General features: G+C 37.3%; 1 protein-coding gene across 1 annotated transcript; it reads right to left on the bottom strand.

Moving 5' to 3' along the window:
* Positions 1–10050: 10050 nt before the first annotated feature.
* LOC119245510 (small nuclear ribonucleoprotein G-like) lies at positions 10051–10239 on the bottom strand. The gene has a single exon (XM_037511604.1). It carries the CDS (start codon positions 10237–10239, stop codon positions 10051–10053), a length of 189 nt encoding a protein of 62 aa, XP_037367501.1.
* Between the last annotated feature and the right edge of the window lie 7758 nt (positions 10240–17997).

Here is a 17997-nt window from a genome sequence, read left to right as displayed (position 1 = left end):
GTCAAAATGCTTAAAATCAAGCCCGAAATATTTTTGTTTTATTATTAGACTAACAATTTTGTTTTGCACTCCTTCCAACAGTTTTTTTTTTTTTGTTTAACATTTTAGTCTGATGAATAAATACAGTATGTTTCAAAGTAAAATGATAGGAAATGTATGGCTGTTTACTACTTAGGTTGTAGATATTGTAAAGGCAACACAGTACTGAATTTAAAAAATGACATTAAAGAACTTTTATTGACTTGTCAGGAGTTAATATTACTGATGAAATTTCTGCAGTTTGGATGATTTCTGTGACTAGCATATGGGATGAAGAGAAAGATTTCTTTGGAGAAATATAAACCAAAGACATCTGAAAATGCTCTGAGTCAGCCAGCCACAGACTTTTCAAAATCAGTATGGGTGGGAAATAGTGTCATGCTATTACAAATATTGAAAATCACAATGCTAGTTTGAGTATGACTACTAAGACTAGGGAATTTTAAAATAGGAATTCATCTGCAAGTTACAAACTTGGGTCATTTGGATATTTTGTAATAAACTTTAGCAAGAAAGAATATTAGCAAAAATTGTTCTCCAGTGTTGCTGGGGATGGACTATCAAGCTAGTGATTTCCCACTAACACATTGTTGGGAAATCATTGTAATTTAGAATCAATGAGTTCTTTTACCTGAACAACCTAATTTTAGAACTTGATGGGATTGTCATTCAGGAAGTAAACAGAATAAAATAGTGTGAGAGAGAAAATAAAAAATGATCATACTATTAAAGATGATCACAATGTGTAATAGAGAATAAGTTGTAGATGAATGAAAAGAACTGTCCAAAGTTTTTCTCCTTGGGAAATCGAACTAACTCCTAAGGGCACACGCACAAAAAAAGATTAGCAGTATTTCCAAATCTACCTCTTATTGCATAAGAATGGTCAGACTTATATTAAGAGGAGACAAAATCACTTACCTTCAAGGAGAAATATTCTGTCAAAGTGGTTGTTTTAGCATGGATCACGGTAAAGCTTATCTGGTGTAACTGATTCTACTAAACTAATATGACTAATTCTCTTCATTAGTTTAAGATCTGCTGGTAAAGTAATGTTTAGAGTATGTGGTCAGTTTGTCCCTAGTATCTGTGTGTGAAAATGGCTGGGGGTATAGAGAAGGTCTACCTGTGGGATTGGATTAAAATTTCTTCTATGTATTTCCCCCAACTCAAGCCCTTTATTGTTCATTCGATAACACAATCAACAGTCAACATCAATTGTAGATGGTTTATTTTGAGGCTGACAGATCAAACTCTAACCAATTACTACTTGAATGATGCTCAAAATTCCATGACTAAATATTTTCAATTGTCTTTGAATCTGTTTTATCTATCAAAAGGCTAAAATTCCTGGAAATTGTACTCCTTTAAGCCTTACCAATTATTTGTATCCTACTGTAAATAAGTAATTCAGTACTCTTTGGGAAAATTTGTTCTGGCATATAGAGTGAAATATAAAGATGTTGAAGACTTATATTGGAGGCGTATTAAATGATTTATTTTTAAAAAATGTATCTTAGTCATTCTTTCTAGTGTTTTAGGTTCCCATCTGTTGCTCAACAAACTTTTTTTTTGAGATATAGTTGCTACATAACATTTTATTTGTTTCAAGTATATAACATGATTTTATATATATATATATATATATATATATATATATATATATATATAGCAAAATGATTACCGGGATAATTCTAGTAACATGTTACTATACGTAATTACAATTTTTTCTTGCAGTGAGATCTTTTAAGAAGTACTCTCTTACCTACTTTTGAATATGCAATACAGTATTAACTATAGCTACCATACTATACATTATATCTATATTATTTATTGTATAAATGGCAGTTTCTATCATTTGACCCCCTTCACCAGTTTTTCCTATCCCCCACCCCTCTCTCTGTCAACCTCCAGTTTGTTCTCTGTGGCTATGAACTTACTTGTTTGTTTTAGATTCTACATATAGTGAAGATCATTCAGTATTTGTATTTTCTTCTGATTTATTCCACTCAGCATAATGCCCTTAAGGTCCATTTGTCACAAATGGCAAGATTTTATTCTTTTTTATGAGTGAGTAGTATTCCATTGTGTGTGTGCATGCACACATACGCATCTTTATCCATTCATCTACCAACAGACACTTAAGTTGTTTCTGTGTCTTGGTTATTGTAAATAATGCCATAATGATCATAATGGTGTAGATATCTCTTTGAGTTAATATTTTCATTTTCTTTGGATAAATACCTAGATCATGTGGTAAGTTCTAGTTTTAATTTTTGGAGTAGCATCCATAATGTTCCCATAGTGGATGCCCCAATTTACATTACCATCAGAAGTGCACAAGAGTTCTCTTTTCTCTACTTCCTCACCAACATTTGTTATTTTTTTTATCTTTTTAATAATAGTCATTCTAACAGATTTGAGGTAATGTCTCAGTGTGTTTCTGATTTGCACTTCTCTGATGATTAATGATGTTGAGCACCTTCCTTTTCATGTGCCTTTTGGTCAGGTCACTTGTATGCCTTCTTTGGAAAAATGTCTATTCAGAGCTGCTCATTTGTTAATTGGATTTTTTTTTGCTTCTGAGTTGTATAAACTATTTTCTTTAAATCACTCTGTTGGTCCTTTGTGTTATAGTAGCTTAGCACATACCCTAGCATTCTTGATATTATATTCTTTTCTGAGTTTTTAAATATGTGTTTATGTTTTATGTGTTTGTTACCATCACTAACATTTGAATTTTAGAAGAGCAGAGATCATTCCATTTTAGCCCTGTATGCCTTGTAACTTAGAACTTGATGGAATAGATTTATTGTAGTTGTTTGTACAATATAACTTTAACCATGGATCTGAGCACAATTGTATACATGTATATTATATGTTCATAAGTAGTCAGGAGCTGATAAATAATGATGAAGAATACTTTGGGAAAAATTTAATGAAGAGTAACTGGTCAATAATGTTAAGTGCTACTAAAAAATCATAAAACATAGGAAATGAACAAATATTCTGTTGGACCCAACATTTAATAGGACTTTTCCAACTATGTGAGAACAAGTACTAAGTACTTCCAGGAAGAGTTGGGGAAGGAGAGAATGAAGAGAGTGAAGACAATTACTCTCGCCTTCCCATAAGGTTGAATAAGAAAGGAAAGAGAATTGGGGCAAGCAGTTACAGAATCGTTTTTTTTTTTTTAAGGATGAGAGAGATTATTCTTTTTTTTTAGAAGATTTATTTCTTTATGCATACAAGAACTGGGGTATAGGCTAGAGATGTGGGGGGGGTGGTGAGAGGATTCACCAGAGACAGAGTGGGGAGCAGAACAGGCAGATTGACTGAAATATACTGCTGAGGGGAACAGTGGGCAAGTCAGGAGAGGTCTGCTGCACCAAGTGGGCAGTTCCTGGCTGGGAACTGAACCCATGCTGCAGTGGCTGCAGATAGCTTCATAAGGCTGTGTTTTTTTTTTTTTAAAGATTTATTTATTTATTTATTTATGCAAGCGCTGGGTACAGTCAGAAGCACGGGAGGATGAGAGAATTCACCAGAGCCAGAGAGGGGAACAGAACAGGCAGGCTGACGAAATACACTGCTGAGGGGAGCAGCGGGCGCCATGTGGGACCCTTGCCGGTGGCGGGGGATCGAACCGGCGCTGAAGAGGCTGCGGGCAACTTCGCAACCCAGCACTCAACCGTTGCGCCACCATCACCAGGGAGGTCCCCCATACGCTGCACATTAACCCCTTGTGCCACCAGGGAGGCCCCGAGATTAGATTATTCTTATAGGGTAAGAGGAAAAGAACTGCCGAAAGAGATATTGAAGATATATGAGAAAGAGACTGAAGGAGTAAGGTGCCAGGAAAAAGTAAATGGAGGTGAAAATCACAACACTATGAAAAGATTGTATTTGATCGAAAGTAGGAATATCTTTCTCATGGATTGGATGAATGAAGGGAAATATGAGTTTAAATGGACCCAGCTTTGTGAGTAGGAGTGAAGGATAATGAATGAATATATGTCTGATGGGAGTAGAGAACAGTTGAAGGAGATGGAAATCCCCCCCTTTTTTAAAAGATTTATTTATTTATGCATACAAGAACTGGGGTGTAAGCCAGAGGTGCGGGGAGGTGAGAGGATGCACCAGAGAATGTGAGGAGCAGAACAGGCAGATCTACTGAAATACACTGCTGAGGGGAACAGCAGGTGAGACAGGAGAGGTCTGCTGTGCCATGTGGGTAGCTCCCCAGCAGGCCAGGGTTTGAACTCTTGCTGCAGTGGCTGGCCATAGCTTGATAGCGCTGTTTTTAACCCCTATGCCACCAGGGAGGCCCCCAGAGGTCCCATTTTTGAAGCAGCAAAAATTGAGGACTTATTCCCTGCATTCAAAGTATATAAAACTTATTCGGATGAAATGGGGAGACAAGGAATATGAATAATTGAGTCATTAGGGGAAAAATGCATAATTAGTCTTATTATCCAAGTACGGAGTAAGAAGATATTGCTGGGGTACCTAAAATTCATAGAAGCAGTGGAGGAAATGAGTTAGGATTTAATTGGTTAGGCAAGATACAATGGAGGAATGGATGTTTTGAATTTGACTTCAAAAGAATGAAAGAATTTTCACTGGTAAAAAGAAAAGGTTTTGCTTTTTTCCCCTAACCAGAGGTGGTATATATGGATTACATTTTCCTTTGGTCTAGCATCATGTTTATTTTTAAGAATTAGCTTTATAAACTTAGTACTGTTCCCTGAGAACTACTGCTTATTTGGGATAACCAGAAAATTTATTGTTTTTTTAATTGAAAATTTAAAATTATTTTTTTAGTGAGGTAATATTGGTTTACAACGTTGTATGTTTCAGGAGTACTGCTTTACACCTTGATGAATATCTATATCACACCATGTCATCATATCCACCATTAAAGGTCTCGTTTTCATCCACTGGACCCCTGCTCCCTGTTCTAACCTCTGCCCTCGCCCCTTCTCTGCTCCACTCCCTTCCTCTTTGGTAGTCACCATTCTGTTGTCATAATCTAAGGTTTTTTCTTATATATTCCATAACTTAGTGGGATCATATGCTATTTGTCTTTCTCTGATTAGCAAAATACCCTTAAGATCCATTCATGTAGCATATAACAGATTCCATTCTTTTTAATTGCTGAATAATATTTCATTGGTGTGTGTATGTGTATAGATGTATATGTCACATTTTCAACCATTTATCAGTGAGTACTTAGTTTATTCCCCTATCTTGTCTATTGAGTAGCCATTTTTGGAAGAGTGAAATGATATGTCATTTTTTTTTTAAAATTTATTTATTTATTGATACAAGCACTGGGTAGAGTCAGAAGCACCGGAGGGTGAGAGGATTCACCAGAGCCAGAGCGGGGAACAGAACAGGCAGACTGACCAAATACACTGCTGAGGGGAGCAGCCGACGCCCCAGAAGAGGTCTGTGGCGCCATGTGGGACCCTCGCCGGCAGCAGGGGATGGAACCAGCACTGCAGAGGCTCAGGGCAGCTTCTCAGCCCAGCACTCAACCACTGTGCCACCAGGGGAGGCCCTGTCATTGGTGTTTTGACTTGCATTTCTCTAACAATAAGAGGAGTAAATATCTTTCCATGTATCTGTTGGCAAAGTGTCTGTTTAGGTCCTCTGCCCATTTTTTGATTAGGTTGTTTTTTTCGTTGTTGAATTGTTTATATATATTTTGATTATTGCTTGACCCCTTGTATGACAGATGGTTTGCAAATATCTTCTCCTGTTCAGCAGGATGTCTTCTTATTTTAATGATGATTTATTTTGCTGTGGAGAAGTTTTTTGGTTTGATATAGTCTCATTTAAAATTTTTTGAATTTTCTACTGTGTTTTATTAATAAGGAAATTGCTAACATATTATGTTATTTGTTGTTTCTTAGTATTTCCTAAAGATTTCTCCTAGGTGAGCTTCTGAAAGTATTGACCTTTCTCATATGTCTAGTATTAGCAGAGAATACTCAGTCCTTTCTAGGCCTGCCCTTAGTATTGCCTTTCTATTCTGACTAGCTTCTTGCAAATCCCTCATTTCTGACTACACATCTCTATGGTAGTTCTTTTTGGATCAAGCTCTATTAAGTCGTAGAACTAGACTATCTTTCCTAGTCATTGGTAGCTGCAGAATCCTTAACGACTCACCACCAGTTTCACAGAATGGTTAGTTGAGTTAATTCAGTAAAAACAAGATAGGTTTGGAAGTAAGGTGAATTTTAGGGACTATTTCCATCTGAGATGGATAGGGCTTTTTCTCTAAGGAAATTATTTAACTCCTCTATTATTAAACAGGGCCTTTTGAGAGCTCAGACTTCACAGCTTCTGTAGAGCTGGATTTGTTGTTCAACGGCTGTGCCATGTGGCCACAAGGTGGCTCCAGAGCCCTTTGCAGTAAAAATGAATGTCTGCAGGGGCCTCTGGTGCTGTTTTCTGCTTAGTTGTTTTACCTGACTTCCTCAAACTCACTGGAAAGATAGCAGGCAGTCTTTGTGGTTTTGTGGTATTATGCTGTTTGAGCATATTTCAAGGTCTAAATAATTTTCACAAGGTTTAGAGTAAGCATCAGTTTCTGTGTAATCTGTGGGATCCTCTTGGTTTTCTCATGTGTATACATATGTGTGTGCATCTTTTTATAATATGTTTTATTATCAATGTCTACATTATTTTTATCTAATATTTACTGAATGCTTACCATTTTAAGTATTTAATATAAATTATCTATTTCTTATAAACTCCCTTGCAAAGAGGTACTTCATATCATTTTACAAAGGAGAGACTTAGGATAAGTAACCTGCTCCAGAATGCAAGGTCATTTTACTGTTTACAGCCACAATGTAATGTTTCTCATAATTTTCTCACAGCTTAAGGGAATATCAGTCATTTACACTTAGTTGATTAGAAAGGAAAGAAGTTCCTGTGACCAAAATGTTTCTCTGGTTCCTGACCTGTTGATTTACTTTTTGTGAGTGTGAAAATCTTGTCCTGATCAAAATAAACCTATTGCAACCAAAATCTATTTTGCTGAAGAAGCCTTAAATCTATGCAGATTAGCAGGAAAGTAGCTAGAAAAATCATTCTTTTCCTCAAACAGCTTCCACAACCATTTAAACCTCAGAAATCATTTAAGGGATTTACTTAAGAATCATGAAAATAGCAGTGAACTGAGACATTGGGAGATTGCTTCTTTATTCCTTGTATGCTTGTTACCATTGTTTTACTACTGTTCTTTTTTTTTTAAAGATTTTTTTTATTCAAGAACCGGGGTACAGGCCAGAGGCGCGGGAGGGTGAGAGGATTCACCAGAGGCAGAGTGGGGAGCAAAACAGGTAGATGACTGAAATACACTGCTGAGGGGGCCAGTGGATGCAACAGGAGAGGTCTGCCACACCATGTGGGAATCTCCCTGCCGGCTGGGAATCAAACCAGGGCTGCAGAGGCTGTGGACAGCTTCACAGTGCTGTGTTCAACCCACTGCGCCACCAGGGAGGCCCTTACTACTGTTCTTACATGTTAATCAGGTTGTTTGCAATGGTCAAGGACTTCATTCAAGATGTTAAAAGATTATTCTACGGTATACATAGGAATATAGCATTCATAGGTAGCAGTGAAGGAAAAACTGTCTTCCTAAGTGTCAGGCTTCTGATCTGTAAGATGAGAAAATAATTTTGCCTATTTCATAAGGTAGATCAGGTTTAAATGAGATAATAAATGTAAAGTGTATGGCATAGATAAATTGTTCAATGAACATTGTTATTGTTGCTGGAGAATAATGGGTGAATGCAAGTATAGAATTGGTAGGAGGAAGGAAAAAGCACTGAAAACAAGGAGAACCAGATTTATTGCACTGAGGGGCAGAGGAAGGGAGGACCTTAGTTGTGTCCATAGGCTGACAAGTTGTCAGTTCTTCAGTTCTGATTACAACCAGCCAGAAAGCTGTAGAATTTCTGGCAGGAGATTTAGAAATCATCTAACTTAACCATGTTGTAGCAAAGAAAAATTAATTAGGAGACTTACTCAAGGTCAGCTAGTGGCAGCTACATGTCTAGAGTCTAAGACTTGTCATTGGTTCTGATGCTGTTTTTACCACCATTCATATTGTTTTATGTTAATCAGGTTATTGGAAGCATGAGATTGAGATAGTTTTTTATCTGTATTAACTGAACTCATGTTAGGACCTTGAGTTGCTGAAATATAATGTTATATTGAAATGAGGGAGGGTAAGTTATTATAACTTTAAATCAGAAGAACCACTTAAACAGACACTTAGTTCTCCTTGGCATAGTATCCTCAAGTTCATGGTGCATTCAATACCTATCTTCCTAGAAAGGCTACATGTAATGTGATTTTTCCCCATTATGGGAGAATTATGGCTTCTTTAGTGTGTGACCTCTTCAAGATGCTTTCTATTATAGCTACTTATGATATAACCTCATAGAGACTTATTTCTCAATAAGCTCCAGAATAAGAATAGCAGTAACTTGGTTTTATGGGCTAATATATTTTCAGTAGAGTTATACTTCCTGAGCTTTCCTTAGTGGTAATCTTACTTATGTAGGTATATCAGCATCCATCTTATATTTACATGCCACTGGACAAAAGCAAATGAGCAGGAGGCTACTGACCACTTTCTCAAAATTTAGAGGCTACCAGATAGAATCGCCCTTTCCTTTAAAATTACATTGAAAAATTTCACTTGTAGTCTCAGACATAAGAGTAGGTCTACTATTTTCTGGGCTAATTTTATATGTTGCGAATGAAATTATTCATTTCACTATTTAAATAAGTATCTTTAAAAAATATCACCGGGCCTCCCTGGTGGTGCAGCGGGTTGAGCCCTGCACTGTGAAGCTGTCTGCAACCTCTGCAGTGCAGGTTCGATTCCCAGCTGGCCAGGCGAGAAAGCCACATGGCATGGCAGATCTCTCCTGCTTTGCCCGCTGCTCCCCTCAGCAGTGTCTGCGGTCCGTATGCCTGTTCTGCTCTCCGCTCTGTCTCTGGTGAATCCACTCACCCTCCCACACCTCTGACCTATACCACAGTTCTTGTATAAATAAATAAAATCTTAAAAAAAAAAACATCCTCTCTCACTCATATAATTACATCAATATGGGTGAAGACAAAAATTAGATAAAGTTCTTTATTGACTATTACAAAAGTTTTTTTTTTAATTTTTTAATTTCATGTATTTTTTACATCATTTTTCATTTTTGCACAATGTATGCATTTTCATCTTGGTTACAGTCCCCATACAATTCCCACCTCCCTTGTTTTGATCCTACTCCCTTCCCCCTCACCCATTGTGTCTCTGGTTTATAGTTGCTTGTTGGTTTTGATTTTTACTTTATTATAATTAGTCTTTTTCCTGGTCCCTTATTTAGATTTTCTAAATTCCTGCTATGAGTGAGACCATCCGGTATTTTTCTTTTTCTTTCTGGCTTATTTCATTGTGCATGTTCCCTTCCAGCTCCATCCATGTTGCTGCAAATTGCATGTTTATCTTTTTGACTATTACAAAAGTTTATTTAACAAAAGTGTTCAGTAAGAAAAGTCTATGACCCAATTTTGTATCATATTAAAAAGATGCTGTGGAGGGGCCTCCCCGGTGGCGCAGCGGTTGAGCGCTGGGTTGCGAAGCTGCCCGCGGCCTCTGCGGCCCCGGTTCGATCCCCGGCTGCTCCCCGGCCACCAGAGGAGGGTCCCACATGGCGCGCAGACCTCTCCTGCCGCCCGCTGCTCCCCTCAGCAGTGTACCTCGGTCCTTCTGCCTGTTCTGCTCCCCACTCTGGCTCTGGTGAATTCTCTCACCCTCCCGCGCTTCTGACTGTACCCAGTGCATGTGTAAACAAACAAACAAATAAATAAATAAAAAAAAAAAAAAAAGATGCTGTGGAGAGGGAGCATGTGGATGTAATTGATTTATCTTGTGAACACAGCCATTGTTTATATTCAGTTAAAGGCTTCTAACATAATGGTACCATTTCCTCATATCACCACCATTCCAATATTGGTCTGTTGCCCACTGCTTGCCATCTCCATACATTCAACTATCACATGATTCATAAAGTGATCAAATCCCTGTAGTATTTCCTGGGAAAGTTTGCCACCATTTAATTTCAATAATAATGTCTTGTTCATATTTTCTTTCATCTTGGGAGGGTGAGCTTTACTCATGGCGTCTACTCAATATGCTCAAAAATGCTTCCGGTGATAATGACATTTTAAAACATTGTATTTTTTGTGGGTTCCAATGACACAATATATTACTTATATACTTATTGAATGAAATGTGGACTTTGTAGAACAGAAATAAAATAAGGATGAATAGTAACTCCACCAACCAAATGAAGTTGCTCTGTTGAGAATTTGTTCTACATCTTTCCAGAGAAAGATGTTACATGTGGATAGGATTACACAATGTATTGCTGCTTTTTAGTCATATAATCATTAATCAATTTTTTGGAATCTCATAGGACTAGCTTATTTAAAGGTGGTTTAGTCTAATGGGAAATAATGAGTGTGAAAACAAATAGAGTGATTTTCTTTCTCATGGAAAATATTGGACATGTCATTATCTTAAAGGGTTTGAGAAGTTTTGCTGACATAGAATTAAAAAATTTGAAAGTGTTTAAATGGAGGAAACAAGAGGAAGAAGGAAGATGAAAGAATGTAAAGAAGGAAGATGAAGGAAAATACTAGTTTTCTTCCTAGGTCAAGGATAGTGTTCAAGTGGAACTGAGTGTGTTGAGTAAGGGTTTTGTGGCTTAACATATTGAAACATCTGTTTTTGTCAGTGACGTTCTAAAAAAAACCCTTGTAGGTTTGCCAATTTTTGCCTTTCCAAACAAAGCTACAAAAACATCCGTGTACTGATATTCTTACTCACTGGCACGTTCATTTTTATGTCATAGGTGTTCAAGTGTGAGATTTCATTTTTATGTGATAGGTGTTCAAGTGTGAGACTTCTGGGCAGAGGTTGCCTGAAATGTAAATTTAATTGATAATGGCAGATTACTTCTTAAAAACATCCTTAATAACATATTTCTGTTAGCAGTTCCTTTGCCTGGCAGACCAAGCAACATTTTACTTTAGCAAACAAGTAAATTGCCAATATGATATATACGTAAGTTCATTATATGGCTACTTTAATTTGTTTTTCTCTACTCCAAAATTAAAGCATGTCTTCACAGATTATTTGCTAATTCTTTACTAATTTTGTTAGGGTATCTTTTGCCATGTAACAATTTACTTTTATAAAGTCAACTTTTTAAAGAAAGCTTTTAGTTGTACATATATTCTAGATTTTTCTTAGGATTTTTATTGCTTAATTTTGCATTTATCTTTAATGCATTTAGAATTAATTTTTATATCATTATATTGTGCGATATGGGGGTATAGTTTTATTTCCTTTCACATGGATTGTCATTTGTATCTATTTTTTCCCTACAAAATTAAATTTTTTTTTTCATGTTTAAATGCTCTTATGTAGTGGGCTGTGTTTGTATTTGGCCTTTGTGTGTGTGTGTGTGTGTGTGTGTGTGTGTGTTTCACAATTTGTTTTTTAACCATGTCAACAAGAAGTTGATTTGAATACAGTGACTTATAGTATACTTTAATATCTGATGAGGAAAATCCTCTCCTACTTTTCTTTTATTCTATTTAATTATTTGTTCTGATTTTATCAAATTATACATGCATACAGTTTAAAGGTATAATAGTTTTATGTCTTTTTTCCCCCCTCCAAATACTGAGCAAGGTCAGGAGAGAGCTTCAGGGAGGTAAGCAGGGGCTGAGGGGAAATGATTGCGACATCTGGACGGCCCCAATGTACAGAGTGCCAGGACAGATCAAGGCCAGTAAACAGCAGCTCCAGAGAAACAAAAATGTGAAACTGCCCCATAACAAGCCCTCCTCCCCAAAAGAGGGAACAAAGACTAACATAAAACCCTAACAGATTAATAAGCCTTCTGAATCCTGCCAATGACAACTCATTTGCGTCCCCTCCTGACAACAGGAGCTGTGCTGCTGTGCTGCTTTCACGTCACATAAAGATTTTGCTTTGCGGGTCTCCCCAGCGGCACAGAGGTTGAGCGCTGGGTTGCGAAGCTGCCCACAGCCTCTGCAGCGCCGGTTCGATCCCCGCGGCGCCGGGCGAGGGTCCCACATGGCGCGCAGACCTCTCCTGCTGCCCGTTTCTCCCCTCAGCAGTGTACTTCGTCAGTCTGCCTGTTCTGCTCTCTGCTTTGGCTCTGGTGAATTCTCTCACCCTCCCTTGCTTCTGACTGTACCCAGTGCTTGTATAAATAAATAAATAAATTAAAAAAAAAAAGATTTTCTTTGCTTTTCTGCAAATAAACTTTTTTTTTTTTAAATATTTATTTATACAAGCCCTGGTACAGTCAGAAGCGTGGGAGGGTGAGAGAATTCACCAGAGCCAGAGCGGGGAGCAGAACAGGCAGACTGACGACCCTTGCTACATGGCAGGAGAGGCCTGCGCACCACTGCAAATAAACTTTTGCTGTGCATACTCTACTGTCTTTTCTCCTGCTTTCAAGGTGGCCACTGACTCCGTGTCCCTTCTGCGGTCTAGGGAAGCCAAGGACTTGCGGGTGAAGTGACGCATTGCCTGTTTTCAAAACCAGCTGTCTTTGTTGGCTCCTGCCTCCTTTCTTTCAGAGGCAATAATTAAATAACTTGCAATTCTTATTTTAGATTGAATTTTACATTGATATCTCATTATGGCAGATGAGAATTTAGCTCTCCTCCCCTCTCCACCCCCACCACAACAGACCCTACCCTTCAGTAGATGTATACTGTTGTGTGGTTATAATATGATTAAATTATTTTAACTCTGTAACTTCATTCATAGGTGAGATATTTGGTATACTATGATTACTTTTCCTTTCCTAAACAATTTTTAATTTCCTCAAAGATTAATAATGATCTGATTTTTGTTTGTTGCATAATCTGTTTTTCATTTGCTTACCATTAATTCACTTTCAGACTTGGCACCAATTGTTTAAATCTCCTCCTAAGATGATCTGATTCTATTAATCTTGAAGGAAGCTAAGTGTTTTCTGATTGCTTCAGTCTGGGCTCCCTGCCCCCATTCCTGATGAATTGTGTTTTCTGAGATCATCTTTCACCACCAGGAGATTATTTATCTCTTTCTCCTGTATTTGATCTCCTCTTTCATATATCTCAAGGTTTCTTCTTTCTTGATTAGCTACTTTGTTGACATCAATCATAACCTTCATTAGATTCCTAAGAAAGAGGATATGAGGATACGAGGATCAAATTGACACTTGGCATGTATGAAAATTTTATTAAAAATTTTTTAATATATTTTTTATTTTTTACATCATTGTTCATTTTCAGACAATGAAAATTTTAATTTAACTTCACACCTGATAGTTTGGTTGAGTATAGTATTTTAGGTTGGGTATTGTTTTCCTTCAGAATTTTCAAAATATTGTCGCATTTTTTCTACTTTGTGGTATTGCTTAGAGAATTTAGAGTCAACCAAGTTCTTGATGTTTTGTATGTTATCTGTTTTATCTCTCTAGAGACTGTTCAATCTTTGATTACTCCCAGTATTCTGAAATTTGAGCCTTCTTGTGGTCCTGTTTTCTCTTAACTTTTTTAGTGAAGTAACATTGCAGTATATAAGTTTCAAGCGTGCATTTTTATAAACCAATATCTGTATGTACTGCAGATGGCTCACCACTAAAAGTCCAATTCTATCCTTCACAATATACTTGGCCTCTTATGTCTCATTTACTCACCACTTTCCCTTCTTCCTTTATGGTAACCAATAATTTGATCTTATAGTCTAGAAGTTTATTTTTGTTTTATTTATTTTATATTTTATTTATTTCATTTGTTTGTTTGGTTCCTCTATATACTATGTATGAGTGAAATCACATGGTATATGTCTTTCTCTGTCTGACTTACTTCACTAAGCCTAATAGCCTTTAGGTTCACCCATGTTGTTGCAATAACAGAATTTCATCTTTCTTTTATATAGCTGGGTAATATTCCTCTGTTTATATAACCATAACTTCTTTATCCAGTCATCCTCTGATGGACACTTAGGTTGTTTTCAACTCTTGGTTATTATAAATAATGCTGAAGTGAACATGGGAGTGCACATATCACTTCAAATTAGTGCCTTTGTATTCTGTAGATTAATTCACAGAAGTGGGATAACTGGATCATGTAGAATCTCTATCTTTAATTTTTTGAGGCCTCTCCTTTCTGTTTTCCATAATTTACATGCTCTTGCTCCTGTTTCATCCTGAGTTTTAGGAAGCTGTTGCATGTTTGCAATATGAGATTTGATCAAGAATATCTTAATGCTCCCTTCAGCTTTACGAAACTTTAGTTTGATAGTTTTCTTTCTGACTCCAGGCTTCTGACTTCCCTTTCTTTTGAACATTTACTTTAGAAAACTTATAATTTGATGTTCCTTTGAGATGTAGCTCTTTTCAAAAGCTTTTTGCCTTCTAAGATGATCTGATGCATCAGGAATTCTATGAATCTTGAAGGAAGCTAAATGTTTTCTGATTGCTTCAGCCTGGGCTCCTTGCCCCCATCCCTGATGAACTATGTTTTCTGAGATCATCTTTCACCATCACCAGGAGATTCTTTTATTTTTTTGCAGCCCAGGGTTTTATTTCTCAAGGACTTGGGAACCATCCCTTTGAAATTCAATTACCAAGAAAGGCCCTATTCTTATATTTCATTTTCTGTGGTGATCTAACTTTGTTAGGCTGCTTGCTCCAAGTTACAAAACTACCTCATGTCATGAAACATGAGAAAATTTCCTTTTTTTTTCTGCAAGGCCAATTACCATGCACAAGTAGCTTATCATCCCCCCATACCTCAGCAATTCAGACCTCTCTCACCCATAGTTTCAGTGGAATTTAGCTTAGATCTAATTCTGGCATCTTTCCTCTATTTGTGAACAATATATATTTGCCTGTTAAACTTTGGCACAATGTTTGCTTTGACAGAGCTTGTTATCCTTTCATTCTGGCAAGTTTTCTCAACTCTTTGCTCATGGTCTCCTCATTGTTTTCCTTCATGATTCTACAAAGACCCAGGATTTTTGTTGTTAGTGATTTCTTGTGCTCTGCCATCTCTGGGAAACCTGGAATCTTCCTCTGGATCTTTGAATCTGACCAGCAGATAATAAAGGACAAGGAGGATCACTTTGGGAGTTTTTTATCTGCCAGGTCTATAACTGTTATAAATTATTACATTCATATCCTAGTGGTCAAATTCAGTTATATATAGTCATACTTAAATGTAAGGCAAATTGGGAGAATGTAATCTTGCGTTGCTCTCAGGAGGAGAAAAAAGGACTTTGTAAGCATAAAAAGAATTCTGTGATTGTTTGCTCTCTTAGTCACCTCGGACCTATATTATATTCCTCCTGTGCATTTAGAACATGTGACTTCCATTCCTCCCCAAGACAGACAGTAGAACTGGTCACTGTATCCAATTACACATCTGTGATTTCTGGATGCTGCTGCTTGTGAATCATTGCCATATGAACAAGGAAGAAGAGTTATCTGCTCTGCCAACCCCCTTGGTGATGGTGGAACAGGGACAGGATAAACAAAGAACACTCATATTCAAAAACGGAAAGGATGGGACACATATGGCAATCACCCATCCATATATTAAAATGGCCTTTTACCTGGTGGTGGAAGATATTCCTTGTTTGACTCTCAGTGAGAAGGGGAGTGTGGTCAAAGTTCCTCTTATTATTCTAATGTAGTCCTCCTCAATTTTTATAACCCAAGGGGCTGCTTCAGCCTCATTTCCAAGTTTTGGTATTTTCACAATAGTTTCTTGCCTGTCTTTAATATATATATATTCACATTGTTCACTTTTGTACAATGTTTAATTTCTCCTCTCAGGTGTAGTCCCCATAAAATTCCCACCACAAAGTCACCCATGAACCATCATCATAGTCTCTTGTGCTCTTCCCCCTCCTGTTTTGATCCTTCTTCCTCCCCTTCCCCTGTTGAATGTCTCTGATTTATAGTTTTCCTGCTATCTTTTCCCCTGCTGATCCCTTATTTGCTTCCCCTATATTTCTCCTATAAGTGAAACCGTGCAATATTTTTCTTTTTCCTTCTGATTTATTTCACTGAGCATAATCCCTTCCAGCTCCATCCATGTTGCTGCAAATGGCAGGAGTTTATCTTTTTTGATTGCTGAATGGTATTCCACTGTGTATATATAGCCTATCTTCTTGATCCAGTCACCTGCTTTGGGCATTTAGGTTATTTCCATATAGTAGCTATTGTAAATAATGCTGCAATAAACATTTAAGTGCAGTTTTCCTTTCAGATTAATGTTTTTGTGTCCTTTGGGTAGATTCCTAGGAGAATTGCTGGGTCATATGGTAGCTCCATTTTTAGTAGTTTAAGCGTGCCCCCTACAGCTTTCCATAGTGGTGGTTTCTTGTCTGTCTTGCGTATGAACAGTTGCCATTTTTAAGGAAATGATTTTACACACACACACACACACATGCACACACACACACACACACACACCCCTACAGATTTCTTTTCTTCCCCAGCTTTATTGAGATATAACTGAGGTATAACATTGCAATAAGTTTAAGGTATACAACATGATTTAATACATGTATAGATTGCAAAAATGATTAACACAATACAGTTAGCTATTATCTTGCCATCTTGATGACATCACCTCCATTGTTTCTTCAACAGATTTTCATCAATTCACATCACTTTAGTCTCCATTCAACTCTTCCAGACATGTGTTATCACCAGTTCTCTGATTGGGGATTTTGTAGTGTAAATTGGCTTGTTCTTGGCTTTTCTCAACTCTCAGTAGGGTTTTGTTTTTTCACATCTTTCACGTGATTTACAAAATATCGATCTCCTTCCTGGCTTTTAAACTTTTGTTGCTGTTGTGTACTATTGTGTTCTCCCTGTCATTGTGAGTTTCTCTACAAATCTTTTGCTAGTTAAAAAAAAAGGTTTTCCAAAAAAAAAAAAAATCCCTGTTGAATTCATTTTAGTAAGTGTTTAGGAGTGAGCAAGAGTAATTGCATACATTTAATCCACCAGATTTCTTCCCATTAACAGTGTCCTTTTCATAATTTTGTTGGATATCTCATTCCATCTTTAGAGGGAATGGTTGAACATATTTAGATATATTAATAGTACAGATATACATCAGTAAAAAGAATATTAAGTACTTTCTATGCACCTTGAAGGGATTTCCAACATATTGCATTAAAGAAAAATCAGAGCTGGACAGTAGTTAAAGCAGTAAAAACAGATTTTTCTTCAGGAAATATTGCCATAGTAGAAAATAAACTTTATGTAGACCTGGGCTCAGTTCCAAATGCAACATGAACAAGGGTGAATTTATAGCTAAGAAGCAGGTTGGGGGCTCAGTGGATGGAAAATTAATAAGAGGAAACATTAGGGATATTGTGGGATTCTGGCTAAACTTACTTGAAAGATTCTTGCTGAAGTCAGGCCAGGGTGTTCAGATACCAAGGGTAGAGCATGATGAATTGATCATATATTACAGGCATCACATATTAAGGGTCTGGAATTGATCTAAAATGACTGTAGTATTCTTGCTAAAACTGGGTGATACAGGTCTGACAGGGCAGACTCTGAAGTCCAAACTTGAAACCTAGTTGTAAAGAGGGCTTAGAGGAGCCTATATAAAGTTTGGTCAAGGAGAGGGCCTTCCCCGCTCTCCCCTCCAAAAAAAAGGAGAGGGTCTTTTCCAAGGTTGGCATCCCAACTGCCAGATGCAAGAGTACTCAGAACAAGGAGAGGCCACAAAGCACCTGGATCCAATCTCTCCACCTGCCCAGCCACCTCACCGAGGCTGAAGATTCAGCACCAGAAGAGCTGCACTTGGCAGAGT

The sequence above is a fragment of the Talpa occidentalis genome, unplaced genomic scaffold (genome assembly GCF_014898055.3).
Source record: "Talpa occidentalis isolate TD23 unplaced genomic scaffold, MPIMG_talOcc4v2.1, whole genome shotgun sequence".
Lineage (NCBI taxonomy): Eukaryota > Metazoa > Chordata > Mammalia > Eulipotyphla > Talpidae > Talpa > Talpa occidentalis.
The sequence above is the reverse complement of the archived record's forward strand: the minus strand, read 5'-3'. Positions and strand labels throughout refer to the sequence as shown.

Coding starts and splice junctions, on each gene's coding strand:
- LOC119245510 (XM_037511604.1), bottom strand. CDS start 10,239: ATGAGTAAAGCTCACCCTCCCAAGATGAAAGAAAATATGAACAAGACA.